Source organism: Ictidomys tridecemlineatus, chromosome 15, assembly GCF_052094955.1.
Source record: "Ictidomys tridecemlineatus isolate mIctTri1 chromosome 15, mIctTri1.hap1, whole genome shotgun sequence".
NCBI lineage: Eukaryota > Metazoa > Chordata > Mammalia > Rodentia > Sciuridae > Ictidomys > Ictidomys tridecemlineatus.
In genome coordinates this window covers 2,394,539-2,420,851 of record NC_135491.1, presented here as the reverse complement: position 1 = coordinate 2,420,851, position 26,313 = coordinate 2,394,539, and the positions used below count along the sequence as shown (strand labels likewise).

Sequence of the window (26,313 nt, the reverse complement as noted above, 5' to 3'; positions counted from 1 at the left end):
TGGTGTGCGTTTCAGGGGTGCTGTGACAAGAAGCCCAACTGCCCTCACTTTCAGAGCTCACTTGGGCCCCAGACTCTGGAAACCTCTGCAGGAGAACAAAGATGACTCCAGGGAGCAACGGGCTTGGATCATGTTACCGGGGACTGGGGCGGCGTGATAAGTGACAGCCCAGGCCCCTGTGCTGTCTGCCGCCACCGTCCACAGTTGATGTTGTCCCCTGTGTGTCATGGGGCTTAGGTCCTCATCAAACCGAGAGGCCTCATGAGAGCAGGAACCCAGGCTCCTGGAAGCCCAGGAGTGCCGGGCCTGTGCTTCTGGTGGCTACTGAGGGTGCTGGTTTCCTCTGCTTGGGCTGCCAGCGCCGAACACCGCAGACCCGGTGCCTTCTGCAAAAGCTATTTTCTCACCATTCTGGGGGCTGGATGCGCCAGATCAAGGTCTGGCGGGCTGGCCTCTCTCTCTTGCAAGAGAGCTGCCTTCTCTGTGTGCCTCCTGGGCCCCTTGTTACCAGGACACACGTCCCGTCGGCCTCATTTGTCCTCCACGGCGTCTCGTCTTCAGTGTGTTGGGGTTAGGGCTTCAGGGTCAACCCCTGGTGCACAGAGTTCAGTCCATGGTGCCTGCTTTAGACTTCTGATTTTTCTCCTGGTTAATTAGCATGTTTTCCAGCAGTTCGGTGGTTCTACAAGAATAGAATTACTGACTAACTCGGCAATTCTCCTAGGTATATGTGCAAAAGGGTTAAAGATGGGTATTGAAACAAGAAAATGTGAGAGTGTACGTTGGCAGCATGAGTCACAATTCCCAGAAGATAGGCACAACCAGATGTCCCCCGTGGGTGAGTGGACGAATGAAATCCCTGTCCATGCCATGGGCATTCCCCGCCACAGAGGGCAGGACACTGCAGCTTGGAAGGGCAGCCAGCGTTGTTCAGGGCAGGGAGTCACAGAAGGCCATTCCCTCAGGAGCCTGTTTATATGAAACTCCCCAAATAAACCCAGAGACAGATGAGGGTCAGTATGTACCAGGAACTGGGGAGGGGTCGTGATGGGTGGTTCTGGGTGTGAGGGATCAGAAGGAGTTTGGGAACAGACGGTGGTGATGGTCTCGTGACACTGTGGAAGTACCAATTGTACACGTTTCCATCTTTCATGGTGCTGGGGACTGAACCCAAGTCCCCTGCTGAGCTGCCCCTCCAACCTAAAAGTGGTCGGTCTTGTGCATTTTGCCACAATAAAGCAGACCCCGTCCCGGAGGCCTTCTTTGCCTCCTTTGACTGTTGGTGCAGGAGAACCCATGGCCCCGCAGTCCAGCTTCTTCTGTGTGTTACAGAGGATGCCCAGGGGCTCACGATGGAGCACGCCATGCTGCGAGACCTGGAGGAGTCCTTGCAGAAAGAGGCAGGTGGGTGAACTCCCTCTCATGCCACAAATTTGGTGTTTGAGGGCATAGGAGGTAAATCGCCTTCCTGGCATTTGATGTTTTTCAGGAGAGGAGGAGGATGGGAAGCCCAGCGTTCTCGAGCCTAAGCCTGCTTCAGCCTGGACAAGTACATTTTGGCCTGAAGACAGTGACATTTTCTACGACGTCACCCAGAGAAACCAGAGGCTGATACCATTCTTGAGTCCACTTATGGGCCCTGAGGCCAGGCCGCGCACAGTGGTGCTGCACGGTGCTGCAGGCGTTGGGAAGACCACGCAGGCCAAGAGGACTTTGCTGGACTGGTCGGAGTTCAGTCAGAGTCCTCTGCACTGCGCCTTCTACCTCAGCTGCAGGGAGCTCAACCGCATGATCCCATGCACCTTCGCAGAGCTGATCTGCAGGAACTGCCCCGAGATGCAGGACGTCGCCCTGGAGGTCCTGACCCGAGCAGAGAACGTCCTGTTCGTGGTGGATGGCTTCGAGGAGCTGAAGGTGCCGGCGGGGGTGCTGATCCATGACATCTGTAGTGACTGGAACCAGAAGAAGCCGGTGCCCGTCCTGCTGAGCAGCTTGCTGAAGAGGAAGATGGTGGCCAAGGCCACCCTGTTGGTCACCACGCGGCGCGAGGCCCTGCGGGAGCTCCTGCTCCTTGTGGAACAGCCGCTGCTGGTGGAGGTGGAGGGCTTCTCGGAGGCTGACAGGGAGCAGTTCTTCCTGAGACACTTTGAGGACACAGACCAGGCACTGCGAGCTCTGGACACCATAAAGCACAGCCCAGCCCTGCTCCACCTGGGCACTGCGCCCGCCGTGTGCCAGCTGCTCTGCGCAACTCTGAAGCTCCTGATGGACGGTGGAGAGGACCCTGGCTTGGCTTGCCAGACCACCACATCACTGTTCCTGAGGTTCCTCTGTGACCAGTTCACGCCAGCGCCCGGCGGCCATCCCCACCTGCGACGCCCTCTGAAGGCCCTGTGTCTCCTGGCTGCCCAGGGCCTGTGGACCCGGGTGTCCCTGTTCGACACAGAAGACCTGGAGCCACTTGAGGTGGAAGAGGCCGACCTCCGTCCCTTCCTGGACAGGCATGTCCTCCAGAGGGACAGGGACCACGAGGACTGCTTCTCCTTCATCCACCTCAGCATGCAGCAGTTCCTGGCGGCCGCCTTCTACATCCTGCGGTTCCCCGGGGACAGCGAGTGGCAGGGCTCCAGGTTGGACATCAGGGGTGTGCGGGAGCTATTCTCCACGGAGGCCAGAGCAAGGAATCCCCAGCTGGCCCAGGCCGGCCGCTTCCTGTGGGGCCTCCTGAACGGGGCCAGGGCGAGGGAGCTGGAGGCCACTTTCGGCTGCCAAGTGTCCTTGGAGGCCGGGCAGGAGCTGCTGAAGCGCACGTCGGAGGAGGAGGAGCCCGTGCTGTGGGCAGTGGGCCTTCTGGAGGTCTTCCACTGCCTCTACGAGTCTCAGGACCCAGAGCTGGTGAGCAAAGCCACGGCCGCTCTGAAGGACGCATCCCTGCACCTGACCACCAGCCAGGACCTCCTGAGCTGCTCCTTCTGCCTCCGGCACTGCCAGGACCTGCAGAGGCTCTCGCTGCGGGTGGCCAAGGGGGTGCTCCCGGAGGAGGAGGTGGCGCTGGAGCTGGATGCTCTGGATGGAAGGTGAGTGCCCTGCCACGGTCCACTGGGCCTCCAGGGAAGGAGGCCAGAGCCTCCTGTTTAACCCTTGAGGGGGGAAGCATGACACTGTGGCTCTTCTCTGGAGGTGAGCCATCATGGCCAAGGGGGCGACCTGCGTGGGTGGGCTGCAGGAGGTGAGGGAGGATCACCATGCTCTGGCCCCACCATGGGGAGGGCTAGTTAATCCCACGTTCGGGAGAGGCCACCGCATCAGGGCCAGGGAGGCCTTCTTCACCTGCTTGCCACTGTCTGGCCAGGGATGGCCTCGGCCAGCCACAACTGGAGCACCTCCATGGGTTCATGTGAGGGCAGCCGAGCTCCGTTGGCTCCCAGCTACAGCTTGGTTCTCCTTTAGGGCTCACATGTGTTTGTGGATCTGTGGGCCCAGCGTGGTGCCTCTAGAGGAGCCTGCCAGGTGCTCTCCTCAGACCCCGCCCACAGCCTTCCAGACCCCGCCCACAGCCTCCCACAGACCCCGCCCACAGCCTTCCCCAGACCCCGCCCACAGCCTTCCCCAGACCCCGCCCACGGCCTTCCCCAGACCCCGCCCACGGCCTTCCCCAGACCCCGCCCACGGCCTTCCCCAGACCCTGCCCACGGCCTTCCCTAGACCCTAGGGATGGCTGTGCTGCCTCCAGGGGCCCTATGCCTCACATAGGAGAGGACATGCCATCCTGACTTCCGGTCTGCCTCTCATCCTTAACTGCCCTCTGGCTCCATTGGTTCAGTTGCAAATGGTGGAATGACTCCTCCCTCGTAGCTGAACGACCTGTTGTGTGCATGGACCTCTGTGGCTCTACCCGCCCCCCACAGTGGGCACCAGGGCTCTCGTGAGCAGTGCTGCGGTATCCCCATCCCTATGGTCCTCCGGGTTCGGAGGACGTCTGGCTTCAGAACACCACGCCTGGCTGGGCATAGGGTTCGAGTCTCCTGGGTCATAATGTCCTGCGGTCACACTCCGAAGTCACTGCCTGCTGGTGTGGGGCGTTGCCTCTTGCGCCCACCCTGGTTCTGTCACCTTGCCACCTCCAGTCTCTGGAATGGTTAGACACAGGGTTGGAACCAACACGTGCTTCCCTGGGGTCAGAGGTGGTGCCCCTCCAGAATGTTCCCCTTGACCTGGAGTCGGCTCCGCTCCCACCCAAGCAGAGACTGAAGGAGGGGGAAGCTGAGCCTGGCCGTGAGGGACCTGGAGCTCCGACCCCGAGTGGTGTGGGCAGGTCTCCCCTCCCAAGTCTCCCCTCCCTGGTTGGCACCTGCGTGGGCTGTGCGCACTGAGCCTGCAGCTGTCCACGTACCCCGTGGGCAGGAGCCGTTCCCTTGCACTGTTCTCTGGCTCTTCTGCTCATCCCGTCCGACAGCCTGCTCTTGGCTCTGAGACCAGAGGTGCTCAACGACTCATAAATCGTGTGTCGAAGGGGAGCACCCAGAGTGACCCTGAACACCTTGACTGTGAAGGACAGATGTCGATTTTTCTCCTTCGTGACGTTGGGTTGGTAACTTTTCCCTTCTCTTGGGTAGGTTCCAGAGTCATCAGAACCTACATTTTCCCTGGAGCGAGCTCTGCTCTGTGTTCAGCTCCAACAAGAGCCTGGTCTTCCTGGACATCAGCCACAGCTTCCTGAGCAGCCAGTTTGTGAGCACGCTCTGTGACCAGCTGGCCTCTGCAAACTGCTGTCTCCAGAAAGTGGTGTAAGTCCTTTGTCCCAGGCCCACATCCCAAGGGGCACAGCCAAGCTTCTTACTGTTGGATGTTGGAGGAATATTCAGATTCCTGTCCCAGACTCCAACCAGGCGCCGAGACGCTCCTGTCCTTGGGGAGTACAGTGGGAGGATCCCATAAAGCCAGGTTAATGCCGCGTGCAGGAGGAAGAGAGCGTGCTAGCCTCAAACTTGCCATCTTCCTGCCTCGGCCTTCCGAGTCGCTGGGACTAAGGAGTATTTTTTAATGTGAAAGAAAGGTTCCAAAATGTCGCCATCCTGCAACTATGTTTCTGTTCATGTGCAGAAGTATAGAACTCAAAGCCTCATCTTTGTTTTCTGTTCCTTAGCCTCAAAAACATTTTCCCCGATGGTGCTTATCAGAACCTCTGCCTGGCTTTGGGAGGACACAAGACCCTGACACATCTGATCCTCGAAGGCAGTGAGCTGGACGGTGTGCTTTCCTCGTTGCGTCAGGTTTTGAGTCACTGGAGATGCAAGCTGCAATGTCTCAGGTATCTCTCTCTGTCACCAAGACCCCTCCTGGCACAGAGCTATCACAACCTGGGCTGCAAATCTGCATAAATTGGAAGAAAACCTTCCTTATTTTAACTGGAAATGGCAGCACCCGGGGTGCATTGGCCAGAATAGCACACGGGCTGGAGTTCGGTCTCCTCCAGCCTTGAGCACTGAGTAACCTGAACTACCACACAGGGAAGCCCCCAGGCCTAAGGGCTACCCAGAACCTGGAGAGCATCCTATCGGGCCACTGGGGGTTCACGAACCTCCTGGGTCACGAGGCCAAAGGCCTCCCCTGTCCAGGCAAGGACCCCAGGAGCCCAGGCTGCCCTCTCCTCGGCACTCTGGAGATCTGCCTTGGGAAGTTCTCTGCAGAACTGTGCTGGTGTTGGCCACCCCCACCTGGAGTGGCAGCAGGGACAGTCTACAGTGGGCATTAGCCTCTGCTGAGGGAGGGGTTGCTGGGCTCTTCAACAAAGCAAAATGGGGCAGCCAGCCCGTCCCAGGGCAGAGGGCAGGGGAAACCAGGTCCCAGCACATGCCTTGATGGCCATCGCCATTGGCCATTGCAAAGGACCCTCCTTGCCCCCTCCTGGGAGGGTCAACAAGGACAGAGTCGTGTGACTAGAGACCTGGGCCACTGGCTGATTTTTGGCCAGGAAGTTGATACCAAATTGGAGGCCCATAGGAGGCCGCGCAAGCCCAGCCTCCTGTCCCTCCGGAGGCACCTGACCTTGCGCCTGGCTCCCCCGCTCGGTGGGCTCCTCTGCTGTGACTTGGGCTCTGAGAGAAGGTCTTCCCTGTTCCTCTTGAGGTTTCCAGTCACTTCAGCCACGTGGCAGGCACCCCCCTTGGGCCCCAGTTGGGGTACCGACCTGTGACCCTCAGCGTGAGGACACTCTTGGCTCCGATTCGCAGGTGCCAGAGGGAGACGGCGTTCCCACACCTACTCCACAGAAGAGCCCGGCCCAGGCCTGGTGCCAAGGGCTCCTCCTGCCCACAGTCGGGAGCAGAACAAGGCTCCGTGCTTCGGGATGTCCACCCAGGGTTTCTGAATGTCGTTCTAGACCTGTGGTCCCGCCAGAGGCTACTGTGTCTCCTGGGCACTGCTGAAGTGTGGATTCCTGGGTCCTGTCCCAGGTGGTCTGAGTCGCATCCTGTGGACGTGGCACAGGAATCAACACCTCCCCTGGGGGACGCTGGACTCTGCATCAGAGCCGGGCGGGGGGATGCGGACCTGCATTTCTTGCTGGCTCCCAGAAGGTTTGGGCTGCTGGCCCTGGGCAACCGTGACAGCCAGGGCGCTGGACCGCACATGCCTTGGGGCACTGGCACAGCCGAGTGCCAGACCGGAGGCCATCCCACTGAGCTTGGATTCTCGGGAATGACGAGCTCCATCTCCCCCACAGGCTGGGGCCCTGCTCTGCCCCTGTACCGGAGTGGGCGGACCTCTTCCTGACCCTGCAGTTCAATCACTCCCTGACGTGCCTGGACCTCTCCGACAGCGAGCTCCTGGACGAGGGGGCCAAGCTGCTGTGCGCAGGGCTGAGACACCCCACGTGCCCCGTGCAGAGGCTGTCGTAAGTCTCCCCACCTCCTGGGTGTCCTGTGGGGTCTGGGGACGCAGGGGAAGAACGGTGGCCCTGGACCTGCAGGCAGCCCTGTGGAAACCACCCAGTGACCCTACGCCTGCTCCCGTCTCTGGTCCAGGCGAACAGTTCCAGCATCTCACTCCTGTCCTCTCCATCCCCCACGGGGTCACCAGCAGGGTGGGAAGAGGACGAGGAACTGAGACGGGCTTTCGGGACCCCCTGTTTGGAGGCTGCTGGGAAGACTGGGTGTGGGGTGCTCTGCTCACTGGCCTTTCCTGTGACTCCTGCAGGTTGGAGAACTGTCAACTCACGGAAGCCTGTTGCAAGGAAGTGTCTGTCACTCTGGTTGTCAGCCAGAGGCTGACACACCTGTGCCTGGCCAAGAACGACCTCGGGGACAATGGGGTGGAGACCCTGTGTGAGGGCTTGCGCTACCCCGAGTGCCGGCTGCAGACGCTGGTGTAAGTCCTGGGTCTGCCGTGTGCGTGAGGCCCGCAGCTCGGTGTGCGTGAGGCCCGCGGGTCGCTGTGCGTGAGGCCCGAGGGGCTGCTGGCAGCAGACAACTCCTCGGAACTCCCAAGTATGACACTAGCAGTCATAACTGGCGAGACCAGGGAGATGGTGACAAAGAAAACTGGTGCCAGCCAGGGACATAGGTCAGGGTGGAACGCACCCTTAGCCTGCGTGAGGCCCTGCGTGTGGTCCCAGCACAGAAAGAAGTGTCACTGTTACACGGGGCCCTGCGGGGTGTGGCGGGTGCCCAGGTCCGGTTTTTAGAACCGAGTCGCAGAGGCCACATGCCCTGGGCATAGTGGAAGTCATCTGACGCCAAGGACAAAGCCTTAGAGAGAAAGGGGCTGCCAGGTCCGGGCACACGCCTGTCGTCCCAGCAACCCTGAGGCGGAGATGCCGGAGTGCAAGCCCCAAGCCTGGGCAACTTGGGGGACCCCTGCAGCTTAGCAAGACCCTGCCTCAAAATAACAGTTCCCTAAAACGCTGGAGAGGTCGCTTGGTGGCACAGCGCCTGGGCTCCGTCCCCAGCACCAACAGTTGGGGCTACGGTCCCTGGTCCTGTTCAGAGACTGCCGAGCGCTGCCGGCTCTGCGGTCCGGGAAGTCGCCTCCGACAGAGAAACTGCTCACTCGGCTCTGGGCACGTGACTTGGGAGGAGCACAGGCTTACACACGCAGGGCCTGTTGGGCATCCACCCCACAGTCACACACAGTCACACTCGGTCACCCTCTCATACCCACACACGTGTCTCTCTCTCTCACATAGTCTCTCACACACACCCACACAGTCTTGAACACCCACACAGTCTCTCTCTCACCCACACACAGTCTTGCACACCCACACACGGTCTCTCACCCACACGGTCTCTCTCACACACGGTCTCTGTCACACACAGTCTCACCCACACACAGTCTCTCTCACACACACACCCACACACAGTCTTGCACACCCACACAGTCTTGCACACCCTCACACGGTCTCTCACCCACACGGTCTCTCTCACACACGGTCTCTGTCACACACAGTCTCTCTCACACACACACACACACACACACACACCATGTCGGCTTCTCCTGGAGTTCCCACCTAGGACACGCTCCAGGCGGAATCTGAAATCTACTCACCATCGCAGCCCTTAGTCAGCGGGACAGAGGTGACGTGCCAGGACCCTGTCCGCACAGTAAGCCTCCGATGGCGAGAAGCCGCCTCCCCGCCGCCCCGCCTGCAGGCTAGTCTGGTGGTGGTCGTGGTCGAGGTCACGCCATCCGCCGTGGCTACCCTCCCGTCTCCTGGTCCCAGCTGGCCGAGGGGGAGGGTCCTGGCTCAGGTGGCCCCGGGGACTGACGGTCCCTTCTCCTCGCTGCCTCCAGGCTGTGGTGCTGCAGCATCACCAGCGAGGGCTGTGGCCACCTCTCCACGGTCCTCCGCCAAGGGTCCAGACTGACACAGCTGGACCTGGGGCTGAACCACATTGGGGTCACCGGCCTGAAGGTGCTCTGTGAGGCTCTGAAGGCACCGTGGTGCGGCCTGCAGCACCTGTGGTGAGTTCCGCCTTACTTACTGCACCGTCCCGGCCGGGGAGGGAGGTGTCACCGGAGCGGGCGGCTCCGTGGGGATCCAGAGGTTCCAATAAGTCAGCGGAGTATCTTAAAGTCACCAGGACGGTCGGGGGAACGGGCTCTAGTCTGCCAAAGGTCACCGGGAGGAACTTGGAAGCCGCGATGCTAGACATTGAGAAGCAGCCCCTGCTGCCCAGTCCCAGTGTCCAGAGAGGTGGGAACCGGCGGCACCCGGGAACACACCCCAGAGGCCAGCGAGTGGGTGCCCCTGGGGGCCACCTTACAGGTCCTGCCAGGGCTGGGTCTCCTCGGCCAGATACACAGGGGTCTCTGCAGGCGCTGTCCACACGTGAGCGGGGCCTGTCCTGCCGCTCCTCTTGCCCCGCGTAGTATCCTCCTGGTTCATCCTGTGGCCACAAATGCCAGGGCCGCTGCCTCCTGTGCCAACACCTGCTGTTCCCTCTCCATCCTCCCCTGCCGGGGACACCTGCATGGTTTCCTACCTTGGCCATCGTCGGCTGTAAGGAAAACAGACGAGATGCAGAGGCAGACTGGCCAAGCGGCCAGCTTGATTTCCACCGGGCCACTGGCATCTGGAGTGCCTTTGTTCATTGTGTCATTGAGCAGTTCAGAGCTGGCAGCGGGACGCAGCTGACTCCCTGGTTGGTACTAAGTTGCCGTGTGCAAGGTCAGGAGCTTGGTGCGGCTCTCAAGGCCACTGTTTAAAGTGACTGTTAGTAGACAGGTGCAGGTGCAGCAGAGCTGGGGGAAACCCTGGCTGTCTGACGGGAGCCCCTTTATTCCCGGGAGCCGAGTGTCAGGTCAAGGTTGAGGCTGAGACTGGCACAGCTGCCTCAGCAGGGCACTGCCCCAGCAGCCAGGCACCTGTGTCTGCACAGACGCTCCAGCCACCAAGCAGGCCAGCCATGGCGCTCTCAGACCCCATCCCAAACAGAGCATGGCTGCGGTGACGGGCATCTAAAAAGCCAGACTCACACCAGCAGGAGCAGGGTGGCCACTGAGGGAATGAGATGGAGTCTTAAACCAGGACTTTTGGGCACTCGGAGCCCACGGGATCTCTGAACAGATGATTTCACTCGGAACAGAATCCTCCAGTTGCTCTTTCTTCCTCTTCCAAGTCCCATCCACCCTGGAACCCCGTTGCCCTCTTCCTGGCGTCTGGCCACACACCTCCCCAAACTGGTGACACCTGGGGGTCACATGCCCTCAAACAGGTCAGGTGTCTTTGCTTTCCGCCCAAGCAAAAAGGATACCCAAGGTGTAGCTCCTACCCCCTCCCGGGGCCCGAGGGGGCACCCGTCTCAACCCAACCCGAGGATGATGGCAGCCTGGCTCTGCCGAGCTGCCCTGTACCTAATCCTCCCTGCCCGTCTTGTCTGCTGCCTTGACCTTTGGTTTTGAGATGATCATACGCAACCTCGGGGTTCAGAGGTTCAGCACAGCGCTTCTCTGCCCGGGAGCTCCTCCTCCAGGTCTCCACCCACTCGGGTCGCCTTCAACCAGCCACCCGGCCACTACCGTCCTCACAGCCCCCCATGTACTATGTGGCACACTCCTCTGTCCCTTGTTAGGGGACAGGCCCTGATGCTCGATGCCCAGGGTCGGATCCCCAAGGCCCACCGGAGGCCTGAGGAGCACCGGCCAGGGTCTCCCTTGCTCCTGTGTCCCCGCAGGCTATGGGGCTGCTCCCTGACCCCCTTCAGCTGCCAGGACCTCTCCTCCGCCCTCATCTGCAACCGCAGCCTGGTCACCCTGGACCTGGGCCAGAACTCCCTGGGCTTCCACGGAGTCAAGATGCTGTGTGACGCCTTGAGACTTCAGAACTGCCCCCTGCAGACGCTCAGGTACGGGCCCCGGCCCTGTCCCCCAGGAGGGTTTTGAGGTGAGACGGAAGCCTTAGGATTCCCTCTCAGGGGCCCTTGCCAATATGCAGCTACCTGCCTGGGCAGCTGGTCACCAGAGAGCCCTCCCGTTGACCCGTCCACTGTATTGGCCAGTCGGAGAGGAGACCAGCACTTGTGGGAGGCCAAGAAGCCAGGATCATGTGAGGGCGGGCTGCAGAGGCCAGCCATCACCTCCTTCAGTCGGCCCTGGACGGAAGCTGTCCAGAGCGAGGCTGCCCCCAAGGTGCCCTCTCGGTCGGCGGCAGCCAGCTTGACCGCTGGGGGGAGCTGCCTTTGGCTCTGCGGTCTGCAGGCCCCTTCACAGGAGCTCTGGAAACGGCCGTGAACGGGGAGGAAGCAGACTGCACGCTTACCTCACGGGAAGCTCCACCCGGAGTCCCTGTCGGTGGTCAGGCCCCGGGGCCATAAGCCCTGCCGCCCCTACCAAGCACTCTCATGAGTCACCCCCCACGGTCTTGGAGTTCCGGGACGGTGACCGGGTAAGGGCTTCTTGCTCCAGTCCCAGAGCCACGTGAGCACCAGGCCCTGCCCTTCCAGAGCCTGGATTTGGGCCCTATATCAGCACCCAACCTTCCAGTGACTCCCAGATGGACTGCTGACACCTTCTGTGCTGGACACCAAAGATCCTGATGGCCACCCTGGTCTTCGGGGGCGGGTCTTGGACCTGCTTCTCGCTCGCCCCACGGGTGTGCAAGCCCTGGGTTTGGCTGGGGAGTTGGCTCTGTCCTCTAGGCAGACTGTGACTGAGCTCCTGCAATCACCCTTGACCTGGAGGGTCACCTCAGTCCGCCCCGGTGCTAGCTGGGCCTGCGGTAGCCAAGGTGCTTCAGGCTGCTGATGAGACACTGACCCGCCAGCTCGGGGCCCCGCGCCCAGTTGTGAGCCCCAGCCCGAATCAATGATGTGCTGGCAAGGTGGGGCCTCCCTGCCAACAAGCACCCTGGCAGCGGACGCCTTCAGGGACCCCTGTCCCTCTGTCCCCACGTCTACCCTCACATGGTTGAGTGGGATTACCTCAGGGTGAATCCTAGAAATGAGGCAAAACCAGTGCGGTGGCCGAGGGGCCGGCCCAGACAAGAGGTGGTCACCTCGGTTGGTCCAAGGTGTACGTCCCTAGGGACAGGTGCTCCTGGGTCCACCAGACAGAACAGGGGTCGGCAGGGGTCACTGAAGTGGCATCAGTTGTCACATGTGCCATTGGTGCCGACTCATGCCGGCTGTGCCAGCACCATCCAGGCACACACTGCTGCTGTCCACCCTGTGCCACTGCCTAATGACCCCTCCTGTGCAGCACAGACCCTGGGAGAGGGCGGCCAGGGCCTGTGGGCCCCTCAAGCACCAGGCCCTCGGGCACTTGGGAATCAGGTGACCAGCGTTTTCTCCCGCTTCGTGCCCCAGGTTGAAAATAGACGAATCCGACACGGACATCCAGAATCTCCTGAGAGAGATCAAAGAGAGCAACCCGCAGCTGGCCATCGACGGCAGCCGCTGCGACCCCCAGAGACACAGACCCTCGGCTCATGACTTCCTTTTCTGAACCTCCCTGCGCCCCAGATTCCCCCTTCCAGAGTCACGGTCCTCAGGCTGTCGGGTGCCTCCCGCGAGCCTCCTGGGTGATGGGCAGCGGCTGGGCTGGGCGACCCTGCGGCCCTCGCCTGCTCTGGTGTACACGAGCATGCGCAGTCGCTCACCCCGGAGCTGCGGAGGTTGGTGTCACAGTGTAGGGTGTAGAGGAATAAAGGTGAACGCATTCACGGCAGCTTGGTGTTGGTGGCTCTCGCCAGAGCAGGGAAGAGCAGCTCTGTCTGGAGAGAACGGCTCTGTCTCGGGAGAACCGGGACCAGGCGAGGAGGCAGGGTCTTGTGCACGGGCTCCTGTGGCCCTGCTCCGCTCTGCTGGGATCCGCTGTCGGCTGGGGCTGGGGCTCAGGACTGGCCGCGGGGCCGTGAGCTGGCCAGGTCAGCTTCCGACCCCAGAGTATTACAGGCACAGATTCCTCTGCACAATGCTGGGAAGTCCAGTCCACACTAAAGATGTCTGGGGGCTGGGAATGTAGTCGGTGGTAAAGTGAGCGCTTCCGTGTGCAAGGCTCCCCCGAAAGTCACCCAGTGAAAACAGAACAAGAGTCCACCCTTGATAATGGCCAGTGGGTAAACAAATGCTGTGGCAAGAAGGTCACGTGACCCTGGAAGGACCTGAGGTGGTACTCAGCAGGGGAGCCCCACACAGTGACCTAGCGGGTGGGCAGGACTCGGTACTGTGACTACCCGTCATTGGCGGCCACGTTAGTTGCTCTACCAAGAACCCAGGGAACTTGCCCTCCTGCCTTTGGGGACCAGCCTGTGGTAGCCACGTGCAGTGCTCTGCCGCCGTGGGCCCAGCACCTGGGGTCCACACACACGGCCTATGTGGGGTTCCTCTCTTTCTGGCTCATGTCACTCAGCAGTGTCCTCTAGGTTCAGCCGTGCCTCTGCACATGAAGGCTTTTCCTGGGATTTTTGTTGGGGCTGGAGGTCCAATGTGGGGCCTCACACACCCAAGGCAAGAGCCCCACCGCTGACCCACGTCCCGGCCCCTCCTGGTTTTCTGAAAGCCAGACAGCACAGCACTGAGCCATGACAGTGCCCCCACTGTCCCTGCTGCTGCTCTCTCGCTGGTGGCTGCCCTGTGGCTCCTCCTGTCTGGACGCCCCCTACCTCCAGGTCCATGCCTGGCTGGCGCTAGTCCCTCAGGCTTCCTCCTCAAACTGCTGCCTCCTCCTAACACTGCTGCCCCCACGGACTTGCCCAGCGGAAGCCGTGGGACGTCAAAAACACCTGCATGCCCCTGACAGGCGGCACAGCCCCCACAGCCTCGCAGTCCCCTCCTCCTCCCGCGGCTGCAGGAGCTGGGCACTGTCGTGGAAGACTCAGGCCACCTTCCACTCGCCTGGGAAAGCACCAGATTCAGGACGTGACGTGGGGCTCCTGAGGGGCTGCCATTTCCACACACTGCACACCGGGCCGTCCGCCCGGGCTGTCCATACAACCTGTCCAGTGAGCGACCCCTGATGCTCACCTCCTCAACCTCCCTCGAGTGCACATCATCCCCTGGACGCCCCACCATTCAAGACGGAGGCTCCCAGGACCACCTGACTCGGCCCACAAGCACTCTCCTGTCCTCGGCTGCGGGTGCCCTGCTCCGCCTGAACCTGGGCTGTCACGGAACTGCCTGGTGGCTCTCCCTATCTGTGAATGGAAGGTGGGATTTCAAGCTTCTACTTTCCCATGGTGCACGTGGCTGACCTCACAGGTGAGAGGGCAGGCACCGGGACATAAGGGACTCATGGGGACATAAGGGACTCATGAGGACATGAGGGCCGAGGTGTCCAGAAACCAGGGAAGGAAGAGCTGCCTGTGTCCAGGCCCCAGGGAGGAGGCCACTGTGGAGGACAGGCCAGGTGGCCAGAGGGCTGAGTCATCCACATCCTGGTCACCTGCCTGGGTGGCTCTGGTTAGGACTCCTCTCCCCCAGCATCTGATCCAGGCTTGAGTTTGGGTATAAAACGCGGAGATGCCACGTGAACCTCCAGTCCCTCTCTGGCAGCGCCTGAGGCCAAACCCAACCAGGAGCGTCGCTCACTTCGGGGCAGTTACCCCCAGGGCCGGGTCCCCTGGCTCGAGGTTCCTTCTGTGGGAGCTGGAGCTCCGGGCATTCAGGGGTCGCGTCCATGGAGGCTGGGGTGGACGTGGGCTGATACGATAGTCCACGAGGCAATTAGCAGGTGGACACTGGGGCAGGTGGGGTGTGCTGGGTCCCTGGTGAATGGGGCGTTTCCTGTTGCCCCACCCTGAATGGCTTTCCCCCTCTACACCCTCTGCCATGAGCTTCTCCCTCGCCTTGGGCCCAGAGCCACGGAGTCGGTCACCCCTGGACCGAGGCCTCTGGAACAGCCCCACATAAACTCCCCCCCATTGTTCTTGTCCCATGTTTTGGTCACAGAGGCAAAGCCAACTGAGACAAAGTAAAGTTCACATAACGTCAACCTTCCCCTAGATCTATGTTTCACGGACATAAAAACACAGGAGTTGTGCGCATCGACCACGTGACAGTCCAGCACATGAGGGAATGGCCGTCCCTCACCGTTTCTTCGTGGTGACAACATCCAGATCCCTCCTCCCGGCTTTCTGAGACATACAGCACACTGTTGGCGACAGTCACCTGCACGTCTTAAAGGTGTGATGGTGGCATCTAGTACGTCACAGTGGGTGCCGCCCTCCCTCTGTCTGTCCCAGTTTTCAACTCTGTAAAGGACCACCCCCCTCTGCAGCAGTCCCCTCCCCGCTGTCCCCACCTGGAGGCACCCGTCAGGGCCCCTGCAGACCTTCAGGTTCTCTCCCTGCCCCCAGACGTGGGTGCCTTCCACAGCTCCATTACCAGCAGTCAACCTCGTTCTGAAATATCAAATGGAAAATTCCAGAAGCAGACCACGGACAAGGTCACTTAGCAGGTACCCTGGAATCAGGTCCTCTGTCACGGTGCTCAGGTCACCCTGAGTTTCCCTAGCGGCCCCAAGGCCCCAGAGTGTGTTCAGAGAAACACGATGTGTGGGCTCGGGCTCTGTCCGTGGTTTCAGTGTGGACACACAGGGTAAGGATGACCCCTCCTGGGGCTGGGGCCACTGTGACTTTTATTGTGTGCTGGTGACAACAAGAAGCGCATCCGACTGCCTAGAAGAACCAGGACCTTTCTAAAAACAGATTTACCAGACCACAGCTGAAGATGGGTGGGGTGGGCCAACCTGAGGACAGGGGGCAGGGAAGGCCGCGCACAGGGCGGACAGTGAGCCATGAGTGGGGGATGGATGTGGAGCCCGTATTAGGAGGGCGAGGGGAGGCCATCGGTGCCTGTCCAGGGACTTAGTGACCACAGGTGAAGGTGTCTAGGACACGCAGCCTCCACTGGACCCTCGCAGCCAAGGAGACAGAGTCCCGTAGACACTGCTCTGCGCCTCCCTGAAGAGGCCCAGCCTCCTCCGCCCACAGCCTGGCCCCCCACGGCCTTCACACCCTCTGGCTCTTGGACGCGGCCACACCAGGGTTCTGACGGAGGTGCTCCTCCTGACCGCCACGCTGCGTCTGTGGGAGGGGCGGGAGGGGCCTCTGCACGGGCTTGAGCCTGGGCCGCGGGGCTCTCCTCTGACTGTGCCAGTCCTCGGCCACCACACCCAGCAGCAGAACGAGGACCACGGCACCGAGGCAGATCCGGACCAGGTTCCCCTGGGTGTGGTCCTGGCGGGCGAGACCTGGGGGAATGGTGGGGTCGGAGCAGGGGACAAGAGCCCATCCCCAGGACACCCCAGGCCCTATCTGGGCTTCTCACCATGCCACCTGATCTGGGTCCCTGTGATTCTCCACCCGCTGGGATGCCCGACTCCTCCCTAGGGCGCCACAACCAGTGTCGGGCCGCGTAGGACAGACTGTCTCACCTCCCACACGTTCAGACAGGCCATGGTCATCTCCCCGGGGCAGAAGAGAGCTACAAGGAATTTTTCTCTCTCCGGCCCCTTGGAGAACCAGCCTTCCCTCCTGATCTGATCGCCCACTCTGAGCTCCTGCGCCTCCCTAACGTCCTTCCCACCAGCCCCCGGGCAGTGCTCGGCTCCCACGCAGGGCCAGGGTCTGCTTTGGGCGAGAACAGGGGGAAGGGGCGGTCTGAGAGGACGGCTTACCAATTGGAGTGCTGGACCCCTCTGGAGAGACGGGGACGTTCCTGGACCGGGCTAGGAATCAAAGCAGGCCAAGTGTGGGCAAACGGGACCTGCCCCTGGGGGGGACGAGAACTACGGAGGCGGCCGTCCAGATGTGACCCCCTGCCCAGCACCATGAGGCGTGGGAGCCTGGCTGTGACGGCATTGCTCACACCACATTCCAAGAGTTAGATCAACACAGACTGAGCTTCCCTAATGCGACATCCTGAATCCCGAGATTCGCACAGTTTGAAATTTTTGAGCACTGATGACACCCCAAGTGGAAAATCCCACGTGACAGGTCACGGTCGAAACACAGGGGCACAGAAAGTGCTGTGTGGAACTGCCTTCAGGCCCCGTGTGTAGGGGCACGTGACCCAGCATGAGTCCCATTTGGACTGGGGTCCCGTCGGCAAGACGCCTCCCTGTCCGCGGGCAAATGTTCCCAAACCCAGAGCCCCTCTGGGCCCAAGCACGTCAGACGAGGGTCACTCAGCTGTCACAGACACATGGGAAGCACCCACGTGCCAACTCTGCTTAGTCCTCAGTACTCCCTGAGACCTGCCGGGTGCTCGGCGTCGTCGTACTGGGTGACAGGGACCTCGAGGTCTAACAGACATGGTCCGCGTGGGGCTCCCGGATTTTGGAGAAGTCCAAGAAGTGAGGTGACAGTTTTGACATGCTATTAGCATTTCTGCAGCAGGTACCTCTCGGGTCACTGAGCTCACGGGACAATGCAGCCTGGAGAGTCGAGAACCGCTTCCTGAGGAACCACAGTGACAGGAGGAAGGCCGAGCAGGCGGCTGGGCGGGGCGGGGCGGGAGAGGGCGGCACAGCCAGACCCCGAAGGCCAAGGGCGGCTGACGTCTACGCTCATGGGACCATGGGGACCCCTGACCTGTCCCTCAGTGGGCCCGTGACACTGCTGCAGTTGGACTGGAGTAGGACCTGTGCGTGCAGGGACAGTGGGTGGGGTGTGGGAACAAGTTCCCGTAGAGACTGGCGATGGTCTTCCTGTTAGCGCCATCCTGGGACAGGCCCTCCCCACAACGCTCCTCTGCTGGCCTCGGAGCCAGCCCCCGGGCCTCCATGCTCAGCCCAGGGCTGTCCTGGTTAGGGCGGGGCTCGCGACATGAGTTAAGCCCAGAGGACTGGATGGCGGAAGAGAGCCGCCTCACACGCCTCCCTGCTGGGCTCCGAGTGTCGGGCTACTCACCGGTGGTCGAGGCTCTGTTCCTGGGTGAGGTGATCAGTCTCCTGGAGGCTTCGGGGGACGCTAAGCAGAGGGATCATAATGACATGGATAATGTCAGTTCTTCCCAAGGGCCCCTCTCTGCAGACCCCTCAAGGGGCAGCGGCTGCCCAGAACCCCTATCTCTGAGGAGAGACAAAGTCAAAAGGCCCCAAGTCTCAGCATCCACCTCTCTGGAGAGAACCGGATCCCGTTCCGCTGTGGTGCCATTGTGCGTGATGCTACCGTAGCCGTCACACACGGACCTGTGTGGACCTAGGTTCTCAACTGTCTTGGTACAAACCCTGGAGTGAAATCGCTGGGTCACGGGACAACTCTATGTCTGACTCCTCGAAGGACCGCAGGCTGCTTTCCAAACACAGCACCATTTCACACCCCACCAGTAAGGGAGGTGCGTCCAGCTTCCCCACCTCCTCACCAACATCCGTCTGTTTGCTTGTTTGTTTCTTTTTCTAACTATCCTGGTGGACATGGTGAATTCCGTAGGGACATGAATATGTCAGCATAACGACTGACCAGTGGTCTTCACCAGCCCCCGGAACGAGCTCAGGAGGCCCCTCCACCAAGGCCATTTGCTGACCCAGGGACCTCCCCTCATTTCACCTGGCCACGAAATACTCCTGAAGCCCCTCCGTCTGCACCTGTCCTATGCAGCTCTTGTTGTCATGGGGCTGTGCTGGGGACGTCTATATGGTAGGACTGGCTCAAAAGCCTGGCTCACACTCAGCTCTGCCTGGAGTGGGACTGGGTTTCTCGGGGTCACTTCTCCTCCTGTGAGATTAGTTAGTGAAGCTTTTGAACAGTGTGTGGCACTGCCTTCCCGGGAGACCACTCCGCAGTCAAGGAAGGAGAACAGCCCAGAGGGCCTCAGGGGCACTGTGCCCAGGGGAAAAGGCCACCGGAACGGTCAGACTGGGGGGTGCCGTCCATCATCTGTTCTAGAAACGCAAAATATACACACAGAACTCATCAGTAGATGCAGGTGTTGGGGTGGTGGGGAGGGGAGGGGTGGATGGAATGTGAAGGGGTGTGTGAGGGTCCCCCAAAAGCTCATGTGTATGACAATGCAAGAAAGTTTAGAGAGGACACAACGATTGGGTTATGAGGGCGTTAACTAGCGGGGGTCACTGCAGGCAGGCAGGGTGTGACCCAGGAAGGTGGGACACTGGTGTGCATCGGGAGACACACATGGGGTACTGGGACTGGAACCAGGGGTGCTTAAGCACAGAGCCACTCCCCTAGCCCCTTTTATTTTTTCATTTTGAGACAGTGTCTCAATAAGTCGCCGAGGACCTTGCTAAAGGTCCTGGCCTCGAACTTGCGACCCTTCTGCCTCAGCCTTCTGAGTCGCTGGATTACAGGCACACACCACCTCACCTGGCTGGGGTTCATATTTTGCATCCAGCTCGCTCTCTCTCCCTCTCTCTCCCTCTCTCTCCCTCTCTCTCTCTCTCTCTCTCTCTCTCTCTCTCTCTCTCTCTCTCTCCCCTCCCCCTCCCTCTCTCCTCTCCCTCTCCCTCTCCCTCTCCCTCCCTCTCCCTCTCCCTCCCTCCCTCTCCCTCTTCCTCTGTCTCCCTCTCCCTCTCCCTCTCCCTCTCCCTCTCTCTCCCTCTCCCTCCCTCCCTCTCCCTCTTCCTGTCTCTCTCTCCCCCTCCCTCCCTCCCTCCCTCTCTCTCTGTCTCTCTCTCTCCCCCTCCCTCCCTCTCTCTCTGTCTCTCTCTCCCCCTCCCTCCCTCTCTCCCCCTCCCTCCCTCCCTCCCTCTCTCTCTGTCTCTCTCTCTCCCCCTCCCTCCCTCTCTCCCCCTCCCTCCCTCCCTCCCTCTCTCCCTCTCTCTCTCTCTCCCTCCCTCTCCCTCCCTCCCCCCCTCCCTCTCCCCCACACCCCCCTCCTGGTGCCAGGTTCTGACCTGCTTTCCTCACCATGCCCTTCTGCCAAGGGGACCTGCCTCCCGTGGGGCTGAGCCATGAAGTCAGCCATCTATGAACTGAGGCCTCTGAAACCCAGAGCCAAACCAACTCTTCCTCCTCCACACATTCTGGTCAGGTCTTTGGCTGACTAAGTCGGGGTGGCCGAGGGGAGGCCTTGTGGGGGACAAGGAGTCCTGCGCGTGAGGTCAGTGGTGGCCACGTGAATCTCCCCGTGACAGATGGACCCAGAGCCATACACACGCTTCATGCCAATGCGAGCGAGACTCCTGGTCTTTGTGTTGTGTTTCAATTCTGTAAAATGGAGCCATCAGGGGAGGTGGGTAAGGGGACCCCACAGGATCATTCTGTGCTGTCCTTGCAAACTTCCCACGACTCTCCATTATTTTAAAATAGAAGATCTGCCGAACAGCAAAGGAAGCAGTCAGGAATGTGCAGAGAGAACCACAGAAGGGGAGAATATCTAAAGAACCCAAGAAACCAAAAACTCAATAACCCAATTAATCAATGGGCAAGTGAACCAGGCAGACACTTCTCAAAAGAAGAATCTAAATGGCCAACACATACACAAAAATGTCCAAGGCTGTTAAAATCAGGGGAGTGCAGATCAGAACTACACTGCAATCTCATCTCACAGCAGGCAGGAGGGCAGGCATCAAGGACATGGATGACCAGTGCTGGAGAGGGTGTGGAGGAAGAGGGACACGTCCACACTGTGGTGGGACTGTGAGTCAGTGCGGAAATCAGCATGGAGCTCCTCAAAGACCAGGCTCGGAGCCACCCTGTGGCCGGTTACCACCCCTCGGTGTCTATCCTGAAGGTTCAAAGTCACCTTACACACCCGTGTTCACAGCAGCACAGCCCACAGTAGCCACACTACGGATCCAGCCCAGGTGTCCAAGCGTGGATGAACTGATACAGAAGATCTGATAGGTACATACAGCGGAGACTTGTTCAGTCACAAAGAAGAAGGGAAAATGGGGGCAACTAGAGACCGTCATGTAAACGCAGAAGGTCAAGGGTCCTGTGCTCTCTCTCACATGCAGAAGCTACAGAGGGGAAAGGACCTCCTAAAGGTCAAAGGGCAGTCATCAGAGGAAAGGGACTGAGGGGTGGGACGGGGGATGGAGGGGCAGTGCGGGGAGCAGCATCCGCCAACTGCGTTGTCACACTGTGTGCCTGTACAGATGCGTAGCCCCAAGCCCCACTGTCACGTGCGACTGACTGTGACGCATGCACCGACACAGACGAGACGTGGGAGAGGGTGTACAAGTGAATGAGGGCTGGGCTGGGGCTCAGGGGTGGAGCGCTCGCCTAGCATGTGCAAGGCTCTGGTCAATCCCCAGCACCACACTAAAACAAACTAAATAAACAAAATAAAGGTGTTGTGTCCATCTAGAACTAAATGTGTGTGTGTGTGTGTGTATACACATGCTTTTTTTTTTTTCCTAATGAGTAGAAGCCAGGTGCAGTGGCACACTCCTATAACCCCAGCAGCTCCGGAGGCTGAGACAGGAGGACCAAGAGTTCAACAGCAAGGCACTGAGCAACTCAGTGAGACCCTGTCTCTAAATAAAATACAAAAAGGGCTGTGGATGTGGCTCAGTGGATGAGTGCCCCTGGGTTCAATCCTGGTATTCCTGCCCCCCCCCCCGCATTAAAAAAATAGAATAGAAAAAATGATTTAACAAGTGGGAAGTGCAAGCAATCCTCGGGGCACACAGGTCTCACGCTGCTGGTCCTGCTGCTGGCCTCCTGGCCTCCCTTGGCTCCTCTCAACAGGGTGTGTGGCGCCTGGTGCCTGACCGCCCCCCCAGACCCGGGGAAGGGGGCTGTGCTGCCTGGTGCACTCCGCTGTGAGCACAGGCCAGCTCCAGCGCACCGGGCTCAGCCAAGGGGCCTCTGGAAACAGGGACCCTGCACACAGGAGACCTAGGGCAGCCTCCCTCAGGGCAGTACCCTGCATTGGCTTCTCCGGGGACTGTGGGAAATGGCGGAACCCAGCCCAGACCCGAGGACTCAGAAACCCAGGGCTGATTGGTCCCTTTAAGAAGGCCCCCAGGTGACTCTGAGGCCCGCAGGAGCTGGAGAACCGCTGAGGGCTGGGATCCGAGGCTCCAAGGCCAGGTCCAGGCTCTGCAGTGTCACACTGCCTGGAGCCTCGCTGCACCTGGGACCTCACACGCCATGGCCCAGTGGGACGGGGAGCCCTGGGCAGCAGGTGGGGTCCAGGGGCCTGTGATTCCCACCCTCACCACAGGCTGAAGTAAAGGCTCCTATAAACCGCACACCCGTGGAAGAGGCCCCTGGCCAAATCCAGGAGCCCGAGGAGAAGGAAGGGGTCCTCACGCCCCCCCCACACCGGCACCAGGGCCCTGGACCCACCTGTCGCGGAGGAGGCTGCCTCTGTGGGTGGCTGGCTGGGGGGCACGGAGGGGCCTGGAAACCAGAAAGGAGAGGAGTCTGTGCTCCATCGGTGGCCGAGGCCCTGAGCCGCTAGGAAGCAGTGCCCTGCCTCACTGTCCCCGTGGGAATGGCCTGCAGAGGCTGGCACCGCTGACCGAAGGACCTACACTACGCCCCGTGCACCTTCCACCCCCCTCTGCCCCTCTCCTGGGTCCCCATGGCCCCCCTCTGCCCCTCTCCTGGGTCCCCGTGCACCTTCCACCCCCCTCTGCCCCTCTCCTGGGTCCCCATGGCCCCCCTCTTCCCCTCTCCTGGGTCCCCATGGCCCCCCTCTGCCCCTCTCCTGGGTCCCCATGGCCCCCCTCTGCCCCTCTTCTGGGTCCCCATGACCCCCCTCTGCCCCTCTCCTGGGTCCCCATGACCCCCTTTGTCCCTCTCCTGGGTCCCCATGACCCCCTCTGCCCCTCTCCTGGGTCCCCATGAACTCCCTTCTGCCCCCTCGTCTGGGTCCCCGTGACCTCTCTTCTGGGTCCCCATGACCCCTCTTCTGGGTTCCTGTCACTGACCTTCTTGCTTATCTCTAGGAGCAGGACTGGCTCTGGTCCCCCTGGGCAGCAGGGACCACAGTGTGAGCTCAGGGGGAGGGTAGGAGTGACCGTGGGGAGGAGAGGATTTCTAAGAGGCAGACACACTCCCTTCCCACCTGCCACCTCAGGACACTTGGTCCCAGGGTCCCACCCACCCGCAGCACCCCTCCTGTTCACACTAAGATCCAGCTGGACAAGGTGTTCTCTGAGCCTTCTGGACCACCCTGAGGGGTCTGTCAAGTGAACCTCTGCTCCCCAGGGCCTGCCTCGGTCACGGTCACACCTGTGCTGGTGCACCGTCTATTAAACAGGTTTGCTCTGCCAGTAACTGTGCATATGCGTGCATGTGTGCATGTGTGTGTGTGTGTGTGTGTGTGTGTGTGCATATTGAGAAGTCTCAGCCCCCATGGAACACTCTTTAAATGTGTTCAATAAAAAAACAAAAAATGGATGAGAACCTCGAGCCCTGCACGGTGGCACACACCTGTAATCCCAGGGACTCCAGAGGCTGAGGCAGGAGGATTGCGAGTTCAAAGCCAGCCTCAGCAACTTAGCGAGTCCCTAAGCAATTCAGCAGGACCCTGTCTCTAAGTAAAATATTTTTTAAAAGGGCTGGGGATGTGGCTAAGTGGTTAAGTACCCCCTGGGTTCAATCCCTGGTACCAAAATAAAAGAAAAAAGAAAGCAGTTTAAAAAGGATGACTTCACTCAACAGTGACCTCACCTGCTGGATTTGGAAGAAAATAAGTTTGAATACATACACATTTCCATCTTAGCTGTGGCTTTTTAACTCACTGTATATTAGGAACAGAATTGTCTTGTTGCTAATAGAATATTTAGTCTTCTTTACACTGGGACATTTAAACAAAAATGTCGGCTTCAAATAGTTGGGAAAGTACATACTCTCTCTCTCTCTCTCTCTCTCTCTCTCTCTCTCTCTCTCTCTCCCTCCCTCCCTCCTCCCTCTCTCTCTCCCTCCCCCCTCCGTCTCCCTCCCTCCCTCTCTCTCTCCCTCCCTCCCTCTCTCTCTCCCTCCCTCTCTCTCTCTCTCCCTCCCCCTCCCTCTCCCTCCCTCCCTCTCTCTCTCCCTCCCCCACTCTCTCTCCCTCCCTCCCTCTCTCTCCCTCCCCCCTCTCCCTCCCTCTCTCTCTCTCCCCCCTCCCTCCCTTCCTCTCCCTCCCTCCCTCTCTCTCTCCCTCCCCCTCCCTCTCCCTCTCTCTCTCCCCCCTCCCTCCCTTCCTCTCCCTCCCTCCCTCTCTCTCTCCCTCCCCTTCCCTCTCCCTCCCTCTCTGTCTCCCTCCCTCCTCCCTCTCCCTCCCTCTCTGTCTCCCTCCCTCCTCCCTCTCCCTCCCTCTCTCCCTCCTCCACTCTCTCTCCCTCCCTCCCCTCTCTCCCTCCTCCCTCCCACTCCCTCCCTCTCTCCCTCCTCCACTCTCTCTCCCTCCCTCTCTCTTTCTCTCTCCCTCCCCTACCTCTCCCTCCCTCTCTCTCTCCCTCCTCCACTCTTTCTCCCTCCCTCCCTCTCTTTCTCTCTCCCTCCCCCTCCCTCTCCCTCCCTCTCTCCCTCCCTCCCCTACTCTCTCTCCCTCCCTCCCCCTTCCCTCTCTCCCTCCCCACCTCTCCCCTCCTTGATACTGGGGACTGAGCCCTGGGCCACTCTGAGCCGTAGCCCCAGCCTCATGGTCTCTGAAAGGCTGAGCCTGAAGCAGGAGTCTGGCTCTTGAGGCGCACCTGTGAGTAGAGGGCTCACAGTGAAGACTCCTGTACTCACTGCCCAAACCCAGACAGTCTGAACCTGTGACCATCAGGAGGGGCCTCACAGGTGGGAGAGGGAGGCGGGACAGTCAGAGACTGAACCTGTGACCATCAGAGGGGCCTTACAGGTGGGAGAGGGAGGCGGGACAGAGACTGAACCTGTGACCATCAGAGGGGCCTTACAGGTGGGAGAGGGAGGCGGGACAGAGACTGAACCTGTGACCATCAGAGGGGCCTTACAGGTGGGAGAGGGAGGCAGGACAGTCAGAGACTGAACCTGTGACCATCAGGAGGGGCCTTACAGGTGGGAGAGGGAGGCGGGACAGTCAGAGACTGAACCTGTGACCATCAGAGGGGCCTTACAGGTGGGAGAGGGAGGCGGGACAGAGACTGAACCTGTGACCATCAGAGGGGCCTTACAGGTGGGAGAGGGAGGCGGGACAGAGACTGAACCTGTGACCATCAGAGGGGCCTTACAGGTGGGAGAGGGAGGCGGGACAGAGACTGAACCTGTGACCATCAGAGGGGCCTTACAGGTGGGAGAGGGAGGCAGGACAGTCAGAGACTGAACCTGTGACCATCAGAGGGGCCTTACAGGTGGGAGAGGGAGGCGGGACAGAGACTGAACCTGTGACCATCAGAGGGGCCTTACAGGTGGGAGAGGGAGGCGGGACAGAGACTGAACCTGTGACCATCAGAGGGGCCTTACAGGTGGGAGAGGGAGGCAGGACAGTCAGAGACTGAACCTGTGACCATCAGAGGGGCCTTACAGGTGGGAGAGGGAGGCGGGACAGAGACTGAACCTGTGACCATCAGAGGGGCCTTACAGGTGGGAGAGGGAGGCGGGACAGAGACTGAACCTGTGACCATCAGAGGGGCCTTACAGGTGGGAGAGGGAGGCGGGACAGAGACTGAACCTGTGACCATCAGAGGGGCCTTACAGGTGGGAGAGGGAGGCGGGACAGAGACTGAACCTGTGACCATCAGAGGGGCCTTACAGGTGGGAGAGGGAGGCGGGACAGTCAGAGACTGGAAGGTGCTGCAGAGCTGGCTCTGAAGATGGAGGAAGCCAAAGACTGTGGCACCTTGGAAGCTGGAAATGCGCAGGAAAGGACTGTCCCCTGGAACCCCAGGAGGAGCACAGCCCTGTGGACATTTCTTTCATCTCAGTGAAAGAAATTCTGACTTCCTGATTACACCAAGCTCAAGTTGGTGTAATCAGGAACTTTGGGGTAATTTGTCACAGCAGCAACAAGAAACTTGTACATCCCCCAAAGCCACCTGGCGAGGTTCCCTGCCCTCCCATGCACCCCTTGGAACGGCACTGAGGGCCTCGGAGGCTGAGGAAGGAGAGTGGGGTCTGCACCCCTTACCTGTGACTGTGAGCACCATGGGGTTGCTGGGGCTTGACCACAGGTACGGGGAGACGTTGGAAAAGCTGTAGCACCGGTAGGTCCCGCTGTGAGCAGTGGTCACCGGGACCATGGGGAAATCTGCATGGTACCGATGCTCGAGTCTCTTGTAGAACCCAGCGTCCCCCTCCTTATACAGAGCAAACTGGTCAAAGCCATATTGGCTCTGACACTTCAAGGTCACATCCCCCCCTGGGGGCACCACGGGGCTGGGATGCGCAGTGAGCGAGGGCTTGTCGAAGACCCCTGGGAGGAGAGAAGACGGGGTCAGAGCCGTGGCCAGCGTCCCAGCTACCTCACTTCTCCCCTCCTGGAGGGGCCGCTCCCTGCCCCAGCCCAGGGA

General features: G+C 60.3%; 2 protein-coding genes across 2 annotated transcripts in view; one reads left to right on the top strand and one right to left on the bottom strand.

Moving 5' to 3' along the window:
- Nucleotides 1-358: 358 nt before the first annotated feature.
- Nucleotides 359-12,639, top strand: Nlrp2 (NLR family pyrin domain containing 2). Its single transcript, XM_078031480.1, has 10 exons — nt 359-838; nt 1,333-1,404; nt 1,490-3,077; nt 4,617-4,787; nt 5,147-5,311; nt 6,725-6,895; nt 7,198-7,368; nt 8,791-8,961; nt 10,674-10,844; nt 12,303-12,639. The coding sequence occupies exons 1-10, from the start codon at nt 748-750 to the stop codon at nt 12,439-12,441; spliced, it is 2,910 nt and encodes a 969-aa protein (XP_077887606.1). The 5' UTR covers nt 359-747; the 3' UTR covers nt 12,442-12,639.
- A 3,184-nt stretch (nt 12,640-15,823) lies between these two features.
- The window catches only part of Gp6 (glycoprotein VI platelet), a 14,023-nt gene continuing 3,533 nt past the window's right edge, over nt 15,824-26,313 (bottom strand). Inside the window, exons 4-8 of the mRNA XM_078031482.1 lie at nt 25,932-26,216; nt 22,196-22,249; nt 17,849-17,908; nt 16,615-16,665; nt 15,824-16,188 (exon numbers count right to left, since the gene is read on the bottom strand). Coding sequence (XP_077887608.1) covers nt 15,947-16,188; nt 16,615-16,665; nt 17,849-17,908; nt 22,196-22,249; nt 25,932-26,216 — 692 coding nt within the window. The 3' untranslated portion in view covers nt 15,824-15,946. The remainder of the gene's footprint in view (nt 16,189-16,614; nt 16,666-17,848; nt 17,909-22,195; nt 22,250-25,931; nt 26,217-26,313) is intronic.